This window comes from Vulpes lagopus, chromosome 2 (genome assembly GCF_018345385.1).
Source record: "Vulpes lagopus strain Blue_001 chromosome 2, ASM1834538v1, whole genome shotgun sequence".
Taxonomy (NCBI): Eukaryota; Metazoa; Chordata; class Mammalia; order Carnivora; family Canidae; genus Vulpes; species Vulpes lagopus.
This window is the reverse complement of record NC_054825.1, coordinates 70,330,431-70,351,130: the sequence shown is the minus strand read 5'-3', so window position 1 is coordinate 70,351,130 and position 20,700 is coordinate 70,330,431. Positions and strand designations below refer to the sequence as shown.

Genomic DNA, 20,700 nt, shown 5'->3' with positions numbered 1-20,700 from the left:
CCCCAACAGACGCAGATCCCCAGGCCTGAGCTATGACCTCCCTGTGTGGTCCCAGGTGTGTCATGCAATTTCCAACACTTTAAGTAATAAACCTCATCTCTTTCAAAGTCTCCTGATGGGGGCATCTTGTAACCATAAGAAGAACCACAAGGACTGGTCCAGCTACAACACTGATTATTAATGGGCTGAGACTGGCACACAACACATACATTTTCTCATCTGCATCTTTTTCTGGACCAGTATTGCTATCTGACTTCCTAATACCCACACAGACATTTTAATACATGAGGAAGCAGGCTCAGAGAAATTAAGAGTTTTTCCTCTGTAGCTACTGAAGGATAGAGTTGGCACTGGGATCCTGGTTTCTGATCCAGCATTCTTCCACTTCTGTCAGAGAGATTCCTTCAGTATAGAGGGTTAGGAGCTAAAGGCATTTGCCCCGTCAGAAGAAATTGGGACCAATGAAGAGAGGAGCATAGGGCAGGGATGTGGAGATGGACAGAAACTCTCCCTGCCATAGGTCCTATTGGCTGGAAAACTTCATGACCCAGCAATTCCACTCCTAGATATATTCCCAAGAGGAATGAGTACATTATGTCCACCAAAGACAGGTGCGAGAATGTTCATTGAAGCTTTATTCAGAATTACCAAAAACTAGAAACAACCCAAATGTCCATCAACAGAAGAATGAATAAACACTTTGGTACATTTCTATAATGGAATACAATTTGGCAATGAAAATGAATATACCACTGATACACACAACAACATGGATGAATCACAAAGATATTGTGCTGAGTGAAAGAAGCCAGTTTCCAAAGAATACATTCAGTATGGCCAAACCTAATCCAGGGTGACAGAAATCACATCAGTGGTTGCTTCTACTGGTTGGGGGAGACTGTTGGAAATGCTCTATACTGTGACTTGGGTAATGTTGACACATGGACATGTAACTTTACGATTTGCACACTTTGCTGCATGCAAATTATACTTAAATTAAAAAAATTAAAGCTCAGATTTTTAGGAAAGGGTCAGTTGCAGAAGGAAAAGAAAGTGTCTTAAAGAGCTGAGTATGGAGATGACATCCCAGGCTGCCTCCTGTGTGAGGTCACTAACTTTGTCTGAGTTGCCTGGGATTCAGATGTTTCCTAGGATAAGAGACTCTTTTTTTTTTTTTTTAATTTTTATTTATTTATGATAGTCACAGAGAGAGAGAGAGAGGCAGAGACACAGGCAGAGGGAGAAGCAGGCTCCATGCACCGGGAGCCCGATGTGGGATTCGATCCCGGGTCTCCAGGATCGTGCCCTGGGCCAAAGGCAGGCGCTAAACCACTGCACCACCCAGGGATCCCCAGGATAAGAGACTCTTAGTGGTAGAACTGGGAGTGCCCTGGGCAAACTGGGACAGCTGGTCACCCTGCTTCTGTGGAAGTAGGAAACTGAGAGGGAATTTTGGGTGTCTGGCAGACAGGCTGGACTCCCTTAGTCTCAGAGCCAAGGGGCTGCCCCACAGACTCAGAGAGGATCCATCAAAAGGTCATGGTATTAGGCATTGCTGGTTGACTGCAGAAACATCAGGACTAGGGAGCCATCTTTGTTCTCTGGTTATTTTTCAGTGTTCCTGACCCTTTAAGAATAAGAAGGGGTCAGGGGTGCAGTTGGAAGGACAAGACCTCAGAGACTAAACAGAGGCAGTTTGACTGTCTAGGTTCCAAGCATCATGGCTTCTGAGCTAGGCTCTGAGGAGATTCTCACTTAGCCCTCAAATGCTGAGTCCAATACCAAAGCAATACATCAACTTTGTGCAAGGAAAGCAGAGATATGGGGACTGATCGGAGGCAGACACTATCATATCTCTTCACCTATACAGATGTTACAAGGCAGGGACTGTCCCCATCCTACTTTTGTTTGCCATAACCTGCTGTGACTTTAGCTAGAGGGGTCTTCTCCACCTTCTCAGAGCATAGGACAGATAAGGGCCAGGAGGGAGGGGCTCTTCTAGCTTCCCAGCCGAGGCCTGAGAAAGATTCTGACAAAGAAACTGCTGGTAGGGCTGGTCCACAGAGGGAAAACAGGAACCAGGAAGTTCTCAGAAGTTCTCATAGTGGTGCACGAAGTGGGCCTGGTCCAGTCTGTTGATGAGCTGACAGGCCTTCTCTACATTCTTGGTCATTCCTGGAGGGCCACAGCTGAACACCCCAATCTTCAGTACCTATCAAATGTGTTGAAAGGAATGGATGCAGAGAGGAGAGGCCTGAAGGCTTAAGATGCTCACCCCAGAAGGAAGCTGCTTCTTGAGCCTGCTGGAATGACCAAGGCATTGACCCTTAGTCCTAAAGAGGAGGCTTGAGTTGGGGGCTGCAGGGGGTCAGGTCTGAAGCCTTCCTCCAACACCTGACCCTATCCTGGGGCTGACATGGGGTGGTTCTCCATTCAGATTACAGCTGCAGGCTGCTTGAAGGCCAGGATATCCCAGCAGGGGAAAGCCAGGGTCCCAGGGCAGGTGGGGAGGGGCTGACCTGTGGGTGGACCTCCTGCAGGGACTTGAAGAATGGCTCAAAGGGAGGTCGGCCAAAGTGGGTGATGGAGCGCAGGCCCGTGAACAGACTCCGGTTCAGCACCTTCTGGAAGTGCCGCTCACAGATGTACTGGGAGATGGAGTGGAGGAGGAAGGTCACAGCCAAACCAGGGTCAGCTCTTAGTCTAGATGGTGGCCCACCTACCTGCCCTGCCTGGCCGGCCCTGACATACCAGCATGGTGGTCCTGAGGTCAAACTTCTCAGCCAGCTGGGTGATATAGATGTGCACGGACACCAGGTCCTGGTGGTCATTCTCCTCTACCTCCCGGATGATGTCAGCCAGCCACTCAAACTGCCGCTGGGTTCGTGTCACCCAGATGAAGTAGATCTGGGGATACATGGCTGGAGCTCAGGACTCAACTCAGCTTAAGGTTCCTCCACTCCAGATGCCTTCACCTGAGAGGCTGGAAAAACCTCAGACCACTCACAGACACCAAAACTCTGGCAACCCCACAAGCTTATAACCAACAGACTCCAACAGAGGCCCTTCTGTCCATAACTCCTTCCCTCCCTCAAATGTCAGTGGATATTTGAGGCATGTGGATAACCATGTATGAATGACTCAGAAGCCTCAGTGCCTAGTTGCTGAGGGCTTTTCCTCATATTACTCTGCTATGATGTGGGGACACAATCAGGCAGTCTGTCTCCATTCCTTCAAAAAATGGGAGAGAGACACTCACCTTTTTACAGAGCATTTGGCTGCCCAAGGATGACTTGAAGACCAGGTCTTTGAGGATAGAGGCAAAGGGGGTGACCCCAATGCCCCCTCCCACCAGTACTGACACTTCAAACTTATGCCATTCCTGATGGCCCTCCCCAAATGGTCCATCAAGGTACAGCTGCCAACCAAAGAGAGAGAGGAGATGAGCTTGGCCTGGCCTCAGCTCTGAGGTTAGAAATGGGGATGGGGCAGGGAAAAGAAGGACATAGGAACATTCTAGCATTTTCTGAGGTACCAGCCTGCTGTTGTGCTGGCTGGAGCATCTAGTCTCAGGGTAGAGGAGGGTGGGAAGCCTTTGCCAATGCTGGATCCCCCAAAGTGATTCCCAGTGGTGGGCACCTTTGGGTATCTGGCACAGCCGTCACCCTTTGGAAGTGAGTAGGTCTCCCTGAGGCGAGTGGTCCAGGGCCCCACTGCCCGGATGTGCAGGCTGAGTGTGTCCTCATGGGGTGCAGAAGTCAGTGTGAAGGGGTGGTATTCATTGGTTCCCAGAGCCAGGCAGGCGATCCGCACCCACTGTCCTGACTTATACTCAAAGCCTTGGGGTCGCTGGAACTGCAGGTGGGTCACTCCTGGGGGTCATGAACAGGCAAGGGAAGGGATCAGAACGCTTGCTCCTAGTGCCTGAGGACTGGCAGATGTCCTGTCTTCTCCACACAACCAAGGTACGGGGAGTGGACATATGGTCTGAGCAAGTGGGGTTCCTGGAGGTGGGAGTTGGAGGATCCCTTTCTCTCTTTCCTGGGTAACCCAAGAGCTGGGTTTCCAGCTCCTCTCTTCTCCTCCACTCCTTATTCCCATGAAAGTCCTGGACCCTAGACCACCTTCCTATCAGTCTACAGGTAGGGGACCTCGAGTTCCCCAAGGACCAATTCAGTGTTTACCAAACCTCCACCATCTGAGAATCAATTACTTTTGTGATGGGCCATTTCTACACACCTCTACACTATTGTTTAATATTTTTCCTTAAATTGACTTACTTTTTTCAATTTGATTTACCTTGACAAACTTCAGATTGCTAAAATGGGTAGAAAACCAGTATCATGTGATCATGTATTCTAAATAGAAGGCAGTATATTTTATCAAATTTTCGCTGGGTACTGTTTGGTACCTGACCATAGCTGAGCTTCAGGCCCATTCTCTTTGTTTAAAAAGTTGATTTGAAGAAAAAAAAAAAGTTGATTTGCAAGTACTGGAGAGTACAAAAGGCATACAAAGCTCCATGCTGAGGCTTTGTCCTGGAGTAATCTTAATTGACATAAAGTTGAAATGAGGTTAATTTTCTTACTATGTTAGTCCTGAAGATTAGATGGTCCTACAACACCTAAAATCATCTTCTGCCAGCCTCTACAGTGATGTGAATTGCCACTTTGGCCAACACAGACTCTCAAAATGTGGGCCTATTGCCCATTTCTGAAGAGGGGATAGTTATTCTAGAAGAAGGAATGGGAAAGGTATTTATGATTCCCCAAGCCCTACCCAGGCCACACAGGAGGTAGTCTGTGTTGTCCTTAAACCTCTTTGTATGCACTCTCAGCTGCCTCTTCTCACAGTCTCTTCTCATTGTTTGCAAGGCCTCCTGGGGGCAAGCATAGCCCTTTCTGGGGCTCTGTTTGCATCAAGAAAGCCTCTTCCCCAAGAGGCTATCAGAAGCCCCCAATTGTGGTCTGGAGGCCTGGAGCACTGTCTCCACACCTCGTGAGTTGATTTCCAATGCTGTCCACCTGGGGTCAGGCTGGGCCTGGTACCTGAGGGCAGCAGCTCTGCCTTCACCACGCTGATCTCCACCTTCTTCCGGCTCAGGCTCACCAGCTTGTCCCCCACATAGATTAGTGCCGGGACCAGGAAGTAGACGTAGAAACGTGGCAGCTGGATCAGGCCAAAGCTGCCATGGATGATGAGCTGGAGACATGGCCAGTTAGTACAGCTCAGGCAGCCAGGCCCCCTCCCTGCACTCCCCTTGCCCAGACGCCTCCTGACCGGCCCTCGCCTGGGCTGAGTAGACAAAGCCAGTATAGACTACAGAGGCTGGGGTCTCCGATCTCAAGGTCTTACCCTGAGATCTGAGGTCCAATTCAGCCTGCTCCCTACCTTCATCGTGAGCACTCATCCCTGTCCCATGGCCTGTCCCTGCCTAGAGGAAGCCCTTACCAGCACGTAGAGCACGATGTAAAGGTGGTGGGTCAGCCAGAAGCCCCGGAAGCTGCGGCGCCGGAAGTGGTGGGAGGCGAAGACATACATGATGGCCAGAACCAGGAGCAAGAGCACCCCTGTCATGCCTGAGAGCAGTGGGGACTGGCTCAGAGAATACTCTCAGGACTTCAGCATGAGGTGAGAATACAACAGAGCATTGCCCCCATTCTGCCCTCCTTCTCTGACGTCCCTGGCCCAGCTTGTCTGCAGGGGCTGCAGCCAGGGCTTGAAATGGAGACTAGAAAGAAACCACGACCACTACAAACAAGCAGGTATTCATGTTAAGTGGAGATCCTGAGATGGAACCCCCACACCCTACAGACAGCCCCACTCCCTACCTGGGACTGTTTGGAAGAACCACCAGTAGAACTTTTGGGGAAGCTGGGACCTGTAGGGCAAAGATATATGGAACTTCTGTTTGGGGCAGGACTGGCTCCCCCACTGTCACCATGTGACTCTGCTCCTGCTGGCCCTGACTGCTAAGGTTACTGGGCCTCCACTCAGATGGCCAGGGATCCATCTGAGGGACATGGCCTCCATAGAGCCTCCCACAGCTCTACCCTCTGTTGTCTTGGCAATTTTTCCCCCTGTGTTATCTTGAACTCTCCTACCACAGCTGACATTTGCTTCCTTGACTGCTTCATATTCTGTAAGCTCTGTGAGGGCAAGGGTGTGGCTCTGCTCATTGCTCTAATCCCTTTGCTCAAACAACGCCAGGCTGAAGTAAATACTCAATAAGTATTTGCTGAATGACTGCATGAATTTATCCTGCCTATTCCCTGGCACCTGGATGGTCACATAAGATGTGCTCCATAAATGTCTGCCCAGTGAATGAATGATAGGCTAAGATACCAAGTTCTGTGCCAGGTACGTGTGGGGAAAGGTCTCCAATTCAACTCTCAAACGTCTTTCTGGGCTAATCATGGCCAGCTTGCTTCCAGAGCAAGGAAGTCACCTTTCAGCTTCCCCCACCAGGCTTCTCACTCTCATTCAATGAGAGAGTGGAGTTAAGTGCCATCTATTTCTTTTCCATTATACCCTTCGGCCTGCTCCTAGTGTTCCAAGGGGGAACCCTCCCCAGAACTGACCCATCATTCATGAAGATGTTGGGGAAGATGCAGGCCAGCAGGCTGAGGGGACTGACTGAGAAGATGAAGACATTGACTGCATGGCCAGCACTGTGCAAAACTGAGAGAGATCATGTTAGAGATGTCACTCGGGGCCGACTCTTCCTCCTACCCGAGGGACTGTTTCCCTCCCAGCTAGACCCAGGGGGTTGCAACAAGGGAAGGGGGGATGCCCAGGAGCCACGGACTGGCCAGGACAACAGCAGCCATGGCGATCCAGCGATGGAAGTCCACGGCGGCGTCGAAGGGCACGTAGTGGTTGAGGAAGGTCTCTCGCAGGAAGGTGATGAGGTTGCGGCACATGGTGAGCAGGATGTAGGAGAACATGAAGGAGATGCTGGCGGCTGTGCCCCGGGACAGGATGATGCCCACAAAGGTAGTCTCTGCGATGCCCGAGGGTGGCGAGGCAAAGGCATAATCTGGACAGGGGTGGTGGGGGGATCAGCAGGGCACAGAGGCTGGGGTCAGACACCTGGGCTCTCCACATCTCCCTCCCCACTGCCCATAACCTGGAGCTCTCACAGTAGGCACGCTCTGCAAACAGGCCGGCACAGATGGCTGAGAAGACCACAACGCATACGATATGCCGCCGGTAGTTCTCCACGAAGCGCTTGTACTGCCGCAGCTTCTGAGCCAGGAGGCCCCGCTGCATCTTCTCCTTCAGTGCCTCCGTGTACAGCCGGGGTGTGGGCCCCACCACCCTGCAGCCATGGGAGGCGGCTGGCCCTAAGACCAGGGTACCCCAGCCTCCCCTAAATGCCATCCCACAAAGGAGACCTAGTGACCTGGCAGGGCTCAGGATGGGCCAGAACAGATGAAGAAAGCAGCTTATGGGAAGTTAGCTCCTACGCTCCTCCAACTTTTACCTAATATTTATTTGCTCCATCTACTCACTCTGCTGTCTTCCCACTGCTTCACGTTATCTTCCTCCTGCTCATTCTGTCCTTCCCTCCTGTTGTTCCCACCCCCCACCGCCCCTGGCCTTGCTGCTGTGCCCAAGGCAGGCAGGAGCCAGGAGGCCCCTTACTGCCATCTCTGTATTGTATCTGAGGGCCAGGCCTCTTGCCTGAAGACTAGGGTGCAAAGGCTGGAAGATGTTGAAGGATCATTAGACTCTGTGGCCCACGAGTCAGGTCAGGGACACGTGGAATGAGATACATGATGGTTCCTTGTGTGTCCAGGAAGGGTGGACAGGGCCCAGAGACTTTGAGACTTTTCCCCATGCTTCCTTGGACCCAGGGGTCTGGAAAATACTCACTTTTTGCCAAACCTCTTCTTCAGCCCAGGGCCTCCCAGCTCTGGGGCTTCTGAGGCAGAGAACTCCAAGTCCTGGGAACAGGAGCTGAGAAACGGAAAATGGGGCTTGTTCTCCCCTTGTCTCTGAGGCCAGGAGAAGAACCACCAGACCAGAATTTCAGGAGATGGGGATGGATCCTGGGACCCATCCCTGCCCACAGAAGCCTCCTGTAAAACTGGGCAGAGAGAAGCCAGGCAGGAGATGCAAGGCGGAATGAATAAAAGATTCTGTTGCTGAGAAGGATTCTGTCCCTGAGAAGGATTCTGTCCTGGAGGGGCAGGGAGAGAGCCAGGCTCCTGAGCCACATGGGGACATGGGGTGGGAGAAGCACTGGAATTTGGACCAGGATCATTCATGTACTAGGAACTTCTTTCAGAGGGCAAATAGCTGATTCCAGGGACTGACTCAGCCAGCACTACTTCCTTCATTTCTCTTCAGGGAACCTGGCTGAGGGGACCTGCCAATGCTCCATTCCTGCTCACCGTTTCCCAGGAGTTCGAGTGATGAATGAGACTCGGCAGCTGATGTTTGGTTTAAAGATGTCTCCAACACCTGAAGAGAAGAACGAGAGTCTTCTCCAGGAAGGCTGCCACAGCACTTGCCAGAGACTTGATCATGTTCTCATCTCTCGTTCCAGTCTCGTTCCCCTCACTACCCACCCTGAGTACCCATTGGACACAAGGCAGCCACTGCTAGACAAGGTGGTGACTTGGTACCATTAGAAAAGGAGACCACCGCATCCTTTGTATAAAGAAAATAATGCCTCTTCATCTGACTAGATACACCCCAGGCCCATGTGCATGAGCTTAGTGAGTGGCATGTAGGCTAGATTTCAGCCCACCCCCTGATGTCTCAGTAGGCATCTTTGTGCAGTGAACAGATTGCACAGCTGAATGTGACACCCTTGATTACATGTATCTGGCTCTATATTAGGCACAAAAGACTTGGGGAGAAATAAAACCTGGGTGATCCTATCCACCAGTAACTCTCATTTTGAAGGAACATCCCTCCCTGACTCCTACCATTTCTTACTCACACACCTCCACCTCACCTCTGACGCAGAGCTGCGTACGCCGGAGCTCACTGTCATGATCCCTCAGCATGAAGTGGAAGTCCTCCCATGTCAGTTCCTCCTTGTCCTGGAAGCCTGACTCCCGGAACATGGACTCTACCACCTCAGTCAGCTGGGCCTTGGACAGACAGTTGTTGGAGATCTCGATGAAGGACCTGGAGGAGGAGGAAAGACAGAGCAGCCTGTCATCCAGCAAGGTCAGGTTCAGGCAGGTGCAGGGTGGGGCGGGCCCTAGATGATCTAATGTGGTTACCAGTGACCCGGGAAATGGCACTGAGAAAGTGTTCATCCAGCCTGCAGCTAACATGAAGCTGGGGGGTGGGGTGGCCAAGGGTTTGAAATTGAAAGTGACCTTGACCAGTTAGAGAAAGCAGCCCTCAAACAAGGGGGAATTGAAAGATAGGATGAATGTCCACTTAGGGTAGGGACACGTCCAGATGGGCCACAGGCTTCTCATGTGGCAGGCTCTCTGCCCACTCTCCTGTGTTAACGCATCCCATGCCACCGCTGGCCTCCCCCTTTCACAGTCCAGTGGGGGCACAGACAGCCCGTGTGGGGGGGGAGGAGATATAGCTACATTGGCTGTGCTTCCTTGTGCCAGCACTTCAGGGTACAGAGAGGAGTGTCTACACACCCCATCTGATATAGCACCTAGAGTGACAGAGGCAGTGGCCACACTCTTTTCTCAGGCTGTGCTTTGGGACAAAAACAAAACAAGCATGCACATTTGTGTGAGTCCAATAGAAAGATACCTTTGTGAGCATGGCAAAGCAAGCACATTAGAAAAACACATCATCCAAGTGAGGCTGAGCAGGATTCACAACTGAGTACAGGCGGAGAAGGTGGATGCTCTGTCCTGGGAGACAGGGACCTTCTCCTAGATTCCCTAGAGCCTCACCCAGGCCTGGGCCTGCAATGGCACACCCAGGGAGGGATGGACAGCAATCAGCTTCACCCTAGCCTTTAAAGATTGATTGATTGATTTGAGAGAGAGCTAGTGGGGGGAAGGGCAGAGGGAGAAGGAGAGACCGAATCTTCCAGCAGACTCCCTGCTGTGCAGGGAGCCTGACTCAGGGCTCAGTCCCACGACCCTGAGATCAGTACCTGAGCCGAAATCAAGAGTCCGATGTTTAACGGACTGAGCCACCCAGGCAGCCTCACCCTAGCCTTTTAGACACCCATGTCCAGTTGTGGTATCTGGGCTATAAGAGGGATGCAGCAGTGAGGGGGAATGCTGAAAGCAAATGGAAAGGCTTAAGGTAGAAAAGATAAAAGACTCTGCACTGTTTTATGCATTCTATTTATTCATTTACTCATCTACTCCACCCAATTAAGATTGTATTGAATACCTGCTATGTGCTCATCACAGTGCAGAAGAGGTGGAGTCAGAAACAAAAGAGAAATAAGAACCCTGTCCTTATGGAGCTGAAGGGGACTGTGTTACTGAAACAGCGTCTTAAAGAATAAGAAGTCTATGCATTCAAAACTGGTCTTTAGCAGCACACCACAACCAGAAATAGCTTAAGAAGCAGGAAAAAAGGGGGGCTAGATTATATAAGAACTTCCCATGTTTCTCCTCCTGCATGTCATGGTGATTAATATCGGAAGAGTGACCAAGATCATCCATCCTCCATCCATTATTTCACAATGTAAAGCACAGTGTTATGGTATGCAAGAGTTTACAAAGATCCAAAGGCATCCAAAAGGGGCTAGTAGACATTTGTTATTGCTCATGTGGGTTCGGTTGTCATTGTTGTTTGTTTGTTTGTTTGTTTGTTTGTTTTTAGCTGGGGAAGGAGAACTTTCTGGCTGGTATAGACAGTGCAGATAATAGACCCTCCTGGAGGCATTGGCCTGGCCAGATACACTTATGAGGCTGGATGCTCTGAGAGCCTAGGATGCAGTAGCTAAGCCACCTCTCAAAACAGATGGTCACATAGCCTCCTCACCCACCCTCCTCTGAATTGACGTGTTTTCCTGTATCAAATAGCAGGGAGTCTCAGAACTGGAAGGGCCCACACTGTACCGCATCATGGTGAAAAACTCATCCTTGGAGAGGAAGCCGTTTGCATCAAGGTCATACATGGTGAACATCAGGCGAGACTTGTCCTCTGGGGAGCCTGGAAAGAGAAAGGGGGATGCAAATCACCTCTGTGCTGAAAGATTGCTGGTTCCTGGAATGGCCCACCCTCCCTCTACCTTTCATAAAGACCACCAGGATGTCCAGAAACTCCCGGAAGGACAGGTAGCCATTGCCATCTTTGTCAGCCAGAGAGAACATGGACTCCACAAACATGTCCTGGGGCTTAAGGCCCAGGGACTCGGCAAACTCAGCTCTGCTCAGCTCGCAAGTCAGGGCCTCCCGCACCTTCTGTGATGAGTTCAGGGGCAGGGTCCCTGCATCTGCCTGGTCGATGTCCAGCACCTGTATTTGGGCAGCAGAGGGAGAGAGATAAGGAGATGAGGCCTGGGCTGGATGCAGTTCAGTGACCCTTTATATCTCCCCAAAGCCCAATTCAGAAAGGGTGAGCCCTAGTGACTACTCCTGGCCCTTAGTTATACTTCTGCCTTGGGCTTCTGCTCTCCTGTTGAGGGGGTGACTCAAATCTCTAGCAACTAGCCCATCTTCTCCTTGGACCCAAGATCTGGGAGCTTTACACAGTAGGGATGGGATGATGTTAGGTCTGTAGCGGGGCAAGGGGGGAATGAGAAAGGGCAAAGTTTGGGATGCAAAATGCAAAATGAAAGAGCCTATACTGGGGACAGAAGAGGAATAGTCAAGGGTGGACAGGCAGGAAGAGGCTAGAGATACGTTCTCTTATCTTGCCTGATTTGGTCTCTGCCCATCATACAAAAATTTTAAAAGTCATATATGTGTAACTACCATTTATTAAATGCCTACAATGTACCAAGCACTTGGATAAAACACTATACACAGAACAGTGTTTTTCAAAATGTAAAGCCCCCTGGAGGGCTTGTGGGCCCCAACCACAGAGTTTCTGATTTACTAGATTTGATGGGGAGGTTTTAGATTTCTAACAAATTCCCAAGTAAGGTGGCTGCTGCTGGCCCAGGGGCCACACTTTGAGAACCACTAATGTAGACTATCTTACTGAAGTGTCACAACAACCCAAGGTGATAGATCCTATCTTAATCATTGTTTTATAGATGAGGAAATGGAGATACAGAGCAGAGACAATGGGACTAGCCCAAGGTCAGGCAGGGAATGAGTTGCAAAGCTACAATCCAGTCAGAAGTGTCTGTCTCCAGCCCAGAGAGCAGAAGCTTAGTTTACCTCATGTAGGGTCCTGTCCAGCCCAGCTCCCCTCCAACCCCTGGGCCAGGTCCTGTCTCCAAAAGATACAGCTATGGCACCTGGGCAAACAGGTATCTGAAGAAGATCTCCAGGATTCGGCCCCGCTGCTGCTTGGTCACAGCTCTTCTGAACAGCTCATTCTCTCTCATCTCAGCCACGTCAAGGCCCAGAGCCCATTGCACACAGAAGTCCTGCAGATGCTGCACAAAGGTGCCCCGCTCTTCCTCAGAGTTAAACAGCAGCACCTGGGTAGAAGGAAGCCCGTGCCAGTGCTCAGAGCTCCAGCTCTGGTCCAGTCTTCCCTCAAAAGGACCTTGAGTTTAGGGAAGGGGAGAAAAGCTGCCCCCCGCCAATCCATCCAGGCTGGAACCCAGTGAGTAGACCAAGGGGGTCAGAGGGAGGGTCATGTTGAGTGTGGGCTCTCCCCAGCATTGCCTTCACAAGGGAGCTCTGTAGCTGGGGAGAGGGCAAGCGACAGGACTTGCTCTGAGAGGGGAGATACATAAATAAGCATTCCAGGTAGGGGAGGCAGGAGGGGCCATACCAGGTCATACTCCTTGGGGATCTTGAGCAGCAGGGTATGGCGTCCACGGTTGCTGGACAGTATGAGGTTGACCTGCTGGGGGGGCTGCAGCTGGACAGTGCGGAGCACAGACAGCTGTCTGTCCAGGACCTGCAGTCGCCTGTCTGGGAGCAGCTGGATGGTGATGGGATAGCTTTTCTCCCTGGGGCCTGGCCACTCCATCGCTGGGGAAGGGACAATTGGGCAGAGCATTCAACAGAGGTACCCAGGCCCCTAACCTCAAGCCAATTCCACTCTACCAGTCTGAGCAGGCACCCTAAAGCCTGGCTTTAACCTCATATCTGTAACCTGGTTTTTCTCCCAGGGTCCCCAATCTGGTCCCCACTCCCGTCTCTCCCCTCAGCCCCATCTCACCTGGCACACCGTCTTTGGCTGCTTCTTTCTTCACACTCTCTTTGCCTTTCTTCTGTAGCCTTTTGCGTTCTCGACCTCGGAAATGGGCCACCACCCCAGAGATAAGCAGGCTCACTGAAAAGGATCAGAAGGAACCAGTGGGGAAGGGCCCCTTTGCCCACAGCTTCACTGAAGGTTCTGCTCTTGCCCCTCCCTTCACAAGGTCCCCTGCACCTGGCTTCAACTGCAGCGAGAAGCTAGTCCCACAGACCAGCACATTATGAGGGGCAGGGACAATCAGAGGGCAGGGCAACAGCCAGGAGAAAAGAGGTGGGTGAGGGTGTGAAGGGCTCACCTAACGGAAGACAGCAGAGGGCCACAATGGTGATGCCAAAACCAGGACCGCTGCCCTCAAAGTAGTCAAACACGGTTAGGGGCACACATTGGGGCAAGCCTTGAGTCGTGAGCTGCCGAGGCTGAGGGCAGGGGGCACCTAAGGGAAAGGATACAGAAGATCTCAAAGTCTGAGCATCTCACTCATTGGTCAGGTATTCTTCTCTCTCCTGTAAAGAACCAGGTACCCTTCTCCTTCCCAGGCCCACCTCTCTGGAGCTTGTTCCCCTGGAAAAGTCTCCTTCCATATCCTGTTCTCAGCATCCATCCCAGCTTGACCACGGAGTGCAGCCTGCAAACCAGTCTAGTCCCTATGAGGGGAGGCAGCCTAATGCAGGCTTCCCAGTGCAGTCACCCTAATGCAGGCTTCCCTAATACAGAAGGGACTGACTTCCTGGCACCTGGCTCCCTGGACAGGACCAAAGTGATTCCCCCTCCATGCTTAGTCCTTTCTCTGGCTGCCATTCACTATGTTCTCCCAGGCCACCCACCGTCATGCCAGATAAAAACATTGGGTTGTAGAGCACTGTGGTTCACGTTAGTAACAGCCACCAGCACGTCCCAAAAAGTGGTGTTTTTTATTTCCGCAATTTCCTCTTTGGAGAATAGCCTGTTGGAGAAAGCCAGGAATTGTTGGCATGGGAAGGGGCTGCCAGCCTCCAGCAATCTCGAATCCAGGGACTCAGATGAGGAAAAAGACCCAGAAAGTCTGGGGGGAAGGGTGAGGCCAGCTGGGAATCAAAGGCCCTTGAGGCTGCTAACATTACACACAGAGGTCCTGGGGCTCAGGCCAAGGTAGAGTTTGAGGAAGGTGCGCCGGAAGACCTTACCCATTCCTGGTGTTCTCAAACCAATAGCGGTCACCATCCCGCAGCCTCACAAACTGGTCGAGGATGATGGCACTGAAGAGGGGCCCGGGGTCCCCATGGCTCTCCAGGAGCCCCCCAGGGAGCAGCTCCAGCCTGGTCAGGTCCTGGTTGTACAGGGCAGCTGTGGCCTCCAGCACCTGGGGCATCACAGTAAGTGAGGAGTATGTGTGTACACATACACGCATGTTTGTGTTAGGAAGGGCAGCCACTGTTGCTCCCTCAGGACTCCCTCAGCTTTCTGGCTTGCTGCTCAGGCCTGAGGGAGTCTCCTCTTCCTAGACAGCCTCCCTCAAGAGTGGCAAGTCTGATGGAAGGACAAATGTGTCTCCACTCATGGTGAGACCGCTGTGAGGTGCCTGAGGACCATATCCACTACCCAGACTATCCGGCCCCAACAATGAGCAGTTTCAAGGTCACCCAATTCATGAGGAGGGCACCAGCAAGAATAGGACAATGGCACCCAACATAGGCCAGCCTGCAGGAATGGTACAGTGTAGCAGTGAGGAACATAGAACACGCTCTAGAATCAGAGGGCTGAATTTAAATCCTGTCTCTATGACTGACTTACCAACTATGTCATTGGTAAAATAAGGGTAATGATAGTAACTACCCTATAATATTCTTGATATAGATTAAATGAGTTACATACGTACAGGTCTTAAAACAAGAAAGTTTTAGCTGCCATTGCCATCATTAGTATTTCTCACCTGGGCGTCCACATTGGGGTTGATATGACTCCAATTCCCGGGAATCTCCAACCCCAAAGCCATCAGGGCTTGGGTATAGCTGGGCAGCCCCATATCTCGGCCACGTTGGATACTGCTGGCCACATAGTCTGTGCGGGAGAACTTGCCAGAGCCAGGCCAGTAGTCTGAGAAGGAGGGAGGACCAGGCTATAGGCTGAATCCTCCTGACCCTTCTTTGTCCAGCAGCCTTACTTTAGGCTGTTGGCACTACCCATCCCCAGCACTCCCAATATATGGGCCCATATCAACCTTGCCTCCATGTGGGGTCAATGTTATCATGTGTGATGGGAGGCAATTTTTCTGGCAAGAATCTTCCTCTGGGCTCAAGACTGTTCTAGTCACCAAGTAGTATATTCCCTGTCCTTTACATCCTTAATGTCATGAAAGGGCTGGATGAAAACCTTTAGAGACCTAAGCACCAAGGAGTTTGTGCTGTCACCCCTCCTCCCACACTTAAGCATAGGTAAGTTAGAATAAAAACTACACTAAGCTCAAATTAAGCAAAAAAACAAACAGAATAAAAGCTTTTTTCTTCTATTTGCAGTGTGTGTATCTGTGTTCCCACACTGTAGGTATTCTAGGGTCTGCCTGTTGATTCATCCAGAAGGATCCCCAGGCTCCCGGGCCTCTGGGCCCTTCTCCCCTCTGGCTCTTGAGCTCACCCCTCAAATCTTCAACCACTATCCTGTCCTCCAGCTCTGAAATCTGAGAGGCCATTCCCAGCAGGAGCTGATCCACCGCCTGGGCACTGTTCAGGTTGGTGTTCTGGAAATAAACAACACATTCAAGGTAGGCTCTTGGGCCTCTCCCCAAAGCCTGGCTCTTGTCACCCTGAACCACTGCAGTACCTCAGGACAAAGAGCCCTTGGCCCATCCTAGACTCTTTTGAGCTGTTGTCCACAGATAATTTTCTGATCCCTACTACCTGGAGCAACAGCACCCGAGAAAGGGAATGGTTGCTTTTCCCAGCATGTGTGTCCAGGCTGACACTGACCCACCTTCCCATGACCCGGACCCCAGGCTGACCTCCCGAAGCCAGTAGCTGTTGCAGACCCTGAGAGCTGGGGAGCTGCCCAAATCCTTGGTCAGGACCATCTGGAAATGACAACTGGCATTTCTGAAATGGAGAATCAAGGATGAGATGAGAAATCAGGGGAAAAGCTGAGATGAGGTTGAGTGGGATGAGAGACTCAGAGGGGTATGGCCAGGACTGAGGACTGAAACTCTTTGAACATAGATGCCACATAGATGTGGCAATGTGTGTGGATGGAAGGTATGGGTTGTTCTTTGCCCACCTACAGTGGGAAGGTGGGGAATGAGAGTAACCCAACTGCTGGACAAGTCCTGCTCTCAGCAACCAAAGTTCAGCCATTAGGAGGGATTGTTAAGATTGAAACTCCTAACCCAGGGTCCTTTTTAGGGTTCCAAATTCTGCTTCTCTTCCCCATTAAACTGTGGAGTTGTATAAAAGGCGCCAGGTCCCTGAGGAGCCTTGATTCTTCACCTCTGCCAGCATTCTACACCTCTCCCACTGCCAGCCCCTCCCTCACCTCATGTAGACGCCAGGGGGCACCATGGTGGAGAAGAACTGCTCAGAGGCCACCAGGAACTCTGGGGAGATGCTGGGGTCCAAAAAAGGCTGATACCCTGCCCCATATGGTAATAAGAGAAATAGACTCCTTATCACATCGTGCCATACATGCACTTACCCTATGGATCCTATGGATCCTGGCCACCCCCACCCCCGGCCACTGCTCCTCCCCCATAATCCCGGTATCTTCACCCAACTCCTTTACCTGTATATTTTGGGAGTGTTTTCTGCAGGAAGCTGGGCAGCCACTCATAGAGAACAATGTTCTGAGGGTCAAGAGAGGGCAAAAGGGAGGCAAGTGCTGGAGCAGTCCCGCTGGAGGGACCTGAGCCCAAGGAAGCCTTGGGTGGGAGATGAGGGCCAGGCAGGGGCAGTCAGTCATAAGGGAGGCAAGTCAAACGGGACAGGTGCGGAGGCCTGTCCCCCACTAGGAACACGGGATGGGAGCAGGGGCCACTAGCTAAGAACCACAGCCACGTCTCCTGTGTAACAGCCCTTTGCCTGCTCCTCCTCCAGTTCTGGGGAGCAGTGTCCTCCTGGAAAGGGGCGTTTCTGGGGCTGCTCACGCGAGGAATGAGGGCTCCGCGGGGCACGGTGGGGGTGGGGCGGGGTGGGGGGCAGGCGGGGGACAAGGGGAGGGCGTGTGGCGGACCTGGTAGGTGGCAATGACCCTCTTGCGCGCGTGCTGGAACAGCTCCTCGTCGCCCCAGTGCGGGTGCTGGCGGGCCAGCCGCTGCGCGCACAGGTTGTGGTAGCGGAACCACAGCAGGCCCAGCGCCTGCAGGAAGGGGTCGCGGTTCCCTCGCTCCGCCCCGAAGGCTGCAGCCGCGCAGGGCCGCCGGGGAGGAGACGGGCGGTGTGAGCACGGGGAGTGCCCCCGCCGCCCGCCGCCCGCCGCCCGCGCCCCGCGCCCCGCGCCCCGCGCCCCGCGCCCCGGCCTCACCGTACAGGCCCCCGGGCCCGCGCTGGCCGCTGGCGGGGTCGGGCGCGCTCCACATGAGCAGGGGCGGTTGCGCGTTCCGGGGGAAGGCGGGGTCGGGCCCCGACGCCAGCTGCCCCCCGGAGAAGCTCCGCAGTGCGTCGCTCCAGGAGTGCGAGGAGCCATAGATGGCGCTGCCGTCCAGCCAGCCCGTCACGTCGTTGGTCTGCGGGGGCGCCGGAGGCTGAGCCGGGCTGGCGGAGGCGGGTGTCCGCGGGCGAGGCCGTGGGAGCCTCTCCTGCCCCGCCGCGCACCCGCACCCGGACCCGCACCCGCACCCGCACCCGCACCCGGAGCCCGCCCGCCGCGTCTCACCAGGTCCCGGGGGTTACTGGGGCTCTGTCCGCTCTCGGGGTCCCAGCGGCTCCTCTGGAAGGGGAGGACCACGTCCCCGCGCCCGTTGGGGTCGAACACCGGGTCCCCGGGCGGGATGCGGATGTTGAGGAACTCGGCCGGGCAGCCGGGTGTCTCCACGCTCACCAGGTCCGAGAGCACGTGGTAGCCTGTTGGCAAGGGGGCCAAACTGATGGAATGGCCCTTCCCCTTGGGCAGCGAGTTTCTCTAGGTTTCTTAAGAGTCAAAAGACATGTTGGAGTGCAAGCTCTACCACCAGCTCCGGGTCTTTTTTTTTTTTTTTTTTTTTCTAATTTTCAGAGTGGGGATATAGTTTCCCCTCCACCCACCTCATAACATTGTTGCAGCAATCACAATATACGAGTGTAAGGGCTCCCCAAACTAATTCCCATCCCCCAACAGATTTGCCTCCCCCCTTCTCTTCGCAGGAAAGAGGATATGATCCTACTGGCAGGAGAGCGGTGGCGGAGGACTCAGCTCCTAGGAGGTATAATGGCGGTCCAGGGACACTCCCAGGTTTGGAGCAAGGGGTAAGAGAAAGATCAGAAAAGCAAATATCCGTGAGTCGAGACACTCCCCAATCCCTCTGAGATAGAAAGGCTGGGAGTGCTGCTCAGTGCGGAGGAGGAGGTGCCCGGGAGGCTCGGTCCGTCCCCTGCGCTCTTGCAGAGGGCCACCGGGCCGTCTCCCCAGGCGCTGAGCCAAGCGACTGATCGCCCCCGTGCTCCCCCACTTTGCTCTCACCAAAGAAGACCCCCAGCACCGTGCGGTTGCGCAGGGATGCCTGCCCGGCCGGGCCCCGCGTGGCGGCGTCGCTGAGGACGCGCGGGTTGGGCAGCAGGGGCTCCCCCAGAGCCTGGTAAACGCCGTCCGCGTAGTTGGCCGGCACGCGGCGCTGCAGTCGGAAGCCTGTGCCAAGCGGGGAGCGGAGCTCTGTCGGGGCACTCGGTCCCCAGCAAGCCCTCAAACCTCTCCCTACACCACGTCGATCCCCATCCTCCCTGACGAGACCCTCCTTCCCGGGGTCTCCGGTCCCTGGAGTGCGTAAGAGTTGCGGGCGCACACAGCGAGCGGGCGGGGCGCGGCTGGCGGCGCGCTCCCCGCATCTCCGCGCGGGGCTCCGCCGCCCGGCTCTCCACTAGCCATCCCCCTAACCCCCTCCACCCTCACCCCCGCCCCGGACCACGGGACTCACCCGCTGCGCCCAGCTCGTGATGCCTCAGGTTGTTGAACCAGCCGTCGTAGCGCTGCACTTCCCAGGACAGTGGGGGTGAGTCCTGGCCGCCTGCGGGTCAGAGAGTGGTCCGCTCAGCGCTAGCCTCCCGGCGACCACGACCACCCGGGGACACGACGGCCTCGCCCGTGCTTCTCCCGCTCACTGAGCGCCCCCAACCTTACCCAAGAGGCAACCCCTGAGCGGCTTTGAAGCTGCCCTGGGACATTTCCCCTCCCGCTCCGTGTGATTTGACGGATCTTGTAGCTTGCCTGCATCTGTTCCTCCCGGTCCTCAGGAGGTACGGGGTGACATCCCGAAGCGAGGGGCGCCGGATACTTACCCGCGGGATCCAGGGATGCAGTCAGCAGAGCTCCCAGGAGCACCACTGCCTCTGGCCTTGCACAGAGCATGCTGAACCCGCTGCCTGGGAGGTGGGAGGTGAAAAGTGAGGGACGAGGGACGAGGAGCTACTGTCCCCATGCCTGCAGCTTGCACTGGGGAGGAGGTGCCTCATGTTTCCACTTCTGGAGCAAAGCTTTTAGAAGCATCACCAAGGATCCACACCTGCATGCCACTCTTTTCAGGATACCTGGTAAGCACTGACACTGGGTCCCCACTTTCTACCTGGTGGAAGAACTAACAGTGGCCAAAGGAACCCCCCAGGCCACTAGTCCTCTGAGGTTTGTCAGTCCCAGGCAGAACTTTACATCCAGCCTCGCAGCCACCTGCCCGCATCTCCACCCCCACCGGACAACCTACAGTCTCCATCCCCAAGCCCTCTGTAACTGCTTCTCCTAGAGGAGGCATGGAATGGAAAGCCATTAGTGAGCTGGGATCTGCTCACCCATGATCTGCAGCCCCTCCTACTCTGCAGTGAATGCCTGTGCATGGACAAGAGGGATGGAAAGATCAAGCCCCAAACTCCTGTCCAACCTCTGGTTTAGGACCCCCATCTGGGGTCAGAAGTTTTTCTTTCCTCTCAGAATCTTCTGAGAGCTTCTCTGCTCTCCTCCCAACCTCCATCTTCCCAACACAGTACCACCACCCCTGCCCCTCCCAACTCTGAAGATCCTTTGCCTCCCCAGCAGCAATCTTACCCTCTTCTCTGGATCCTCTAAGGCTAGCTGCCCTGGTGTCCACTTGAGTCAGATCAATGCCAAGAGTCTGCATCTGGACAGGAAGCTCACCCTCTTGCTGTGATGGTAGGGCTCCCCTCATTTGCATAGCAGCCTCCACCCCTTATTTGCAGGATTTCTTCCCAACCCCACCCAGCTGCCAAGCCCAGACAATGGCCCAGCCAGCTGCCCTGGCTACTATAAAAGGGCTCCAGG

General features: G+C 53.7%; 1 protein-coding gene across 1 annotated transcript; it reads right to left on the bottom strand.

Annotated features, from left to right (window-relative positions):
* Nucleotides 1–620: 620 nt before the first annotated feature.
* Nucleotides 621–20,593, bottom strand: DUOX2 (dual oxidase 2). Its single transcript, XM_041746390.1, has 34 exons — nucleotides 20,467–20,593; nucleotides 19,710–19,793; nucleotides 19,349–19,438; nucleotides 18,898–19,062; nucleotides 18,115–18,302; nucleotides 17,764–17,965; nucleotides 17,473–17,639; nucleotides 17,026–17,086; nucleotides 16,780–16,876; nucleotides 16,256–16,346; nucleotides 15,892–15,994; nucleotides 15,191–15,354; nucleotides 14,445–14,620; nucleotides 14,106–14,224; nucleotides 13,577–13,714; nucleotides 13,243–13,356; nucleotides 12,850–13,052; nucleotides 12,365–12,550; nucleotides 11,189–11,414; nucleotides 11,016–11,109; nucleotides 8,969–9,144; nucleotides 8,400–8,469; nucleotides 7,879–7,962; nucleotides 7,143–7,321; nucleotides 6,809–7,039; nucleotides 6,582–6,681; nucleotides 5,832–5,881; nucleotides 5,452–5,579; nucleotides 5,049–5,202; nucleotides 3,640–3,872; nucleotides 3,260–3,418; nucleotides 2,752–2,907; nucleotides 2,520–2,648; nucleotides 621–2,212 (listed from the first exon to the last, which is right to left on the bottom strand). Exons 1-34 carry the CDS (start codon nucleotides 20,591–20,593, stop codon nucleotides 2,090–2,092), a joined length of 4,767 nt encoding a protein of 1,588 aa, XP_041602324.1. The 3' UTR covers nucleotides 621–2,089.
* Between the last annotated feature and the right edge of the window lie 107 nt (nucleotides 20,594–20,700).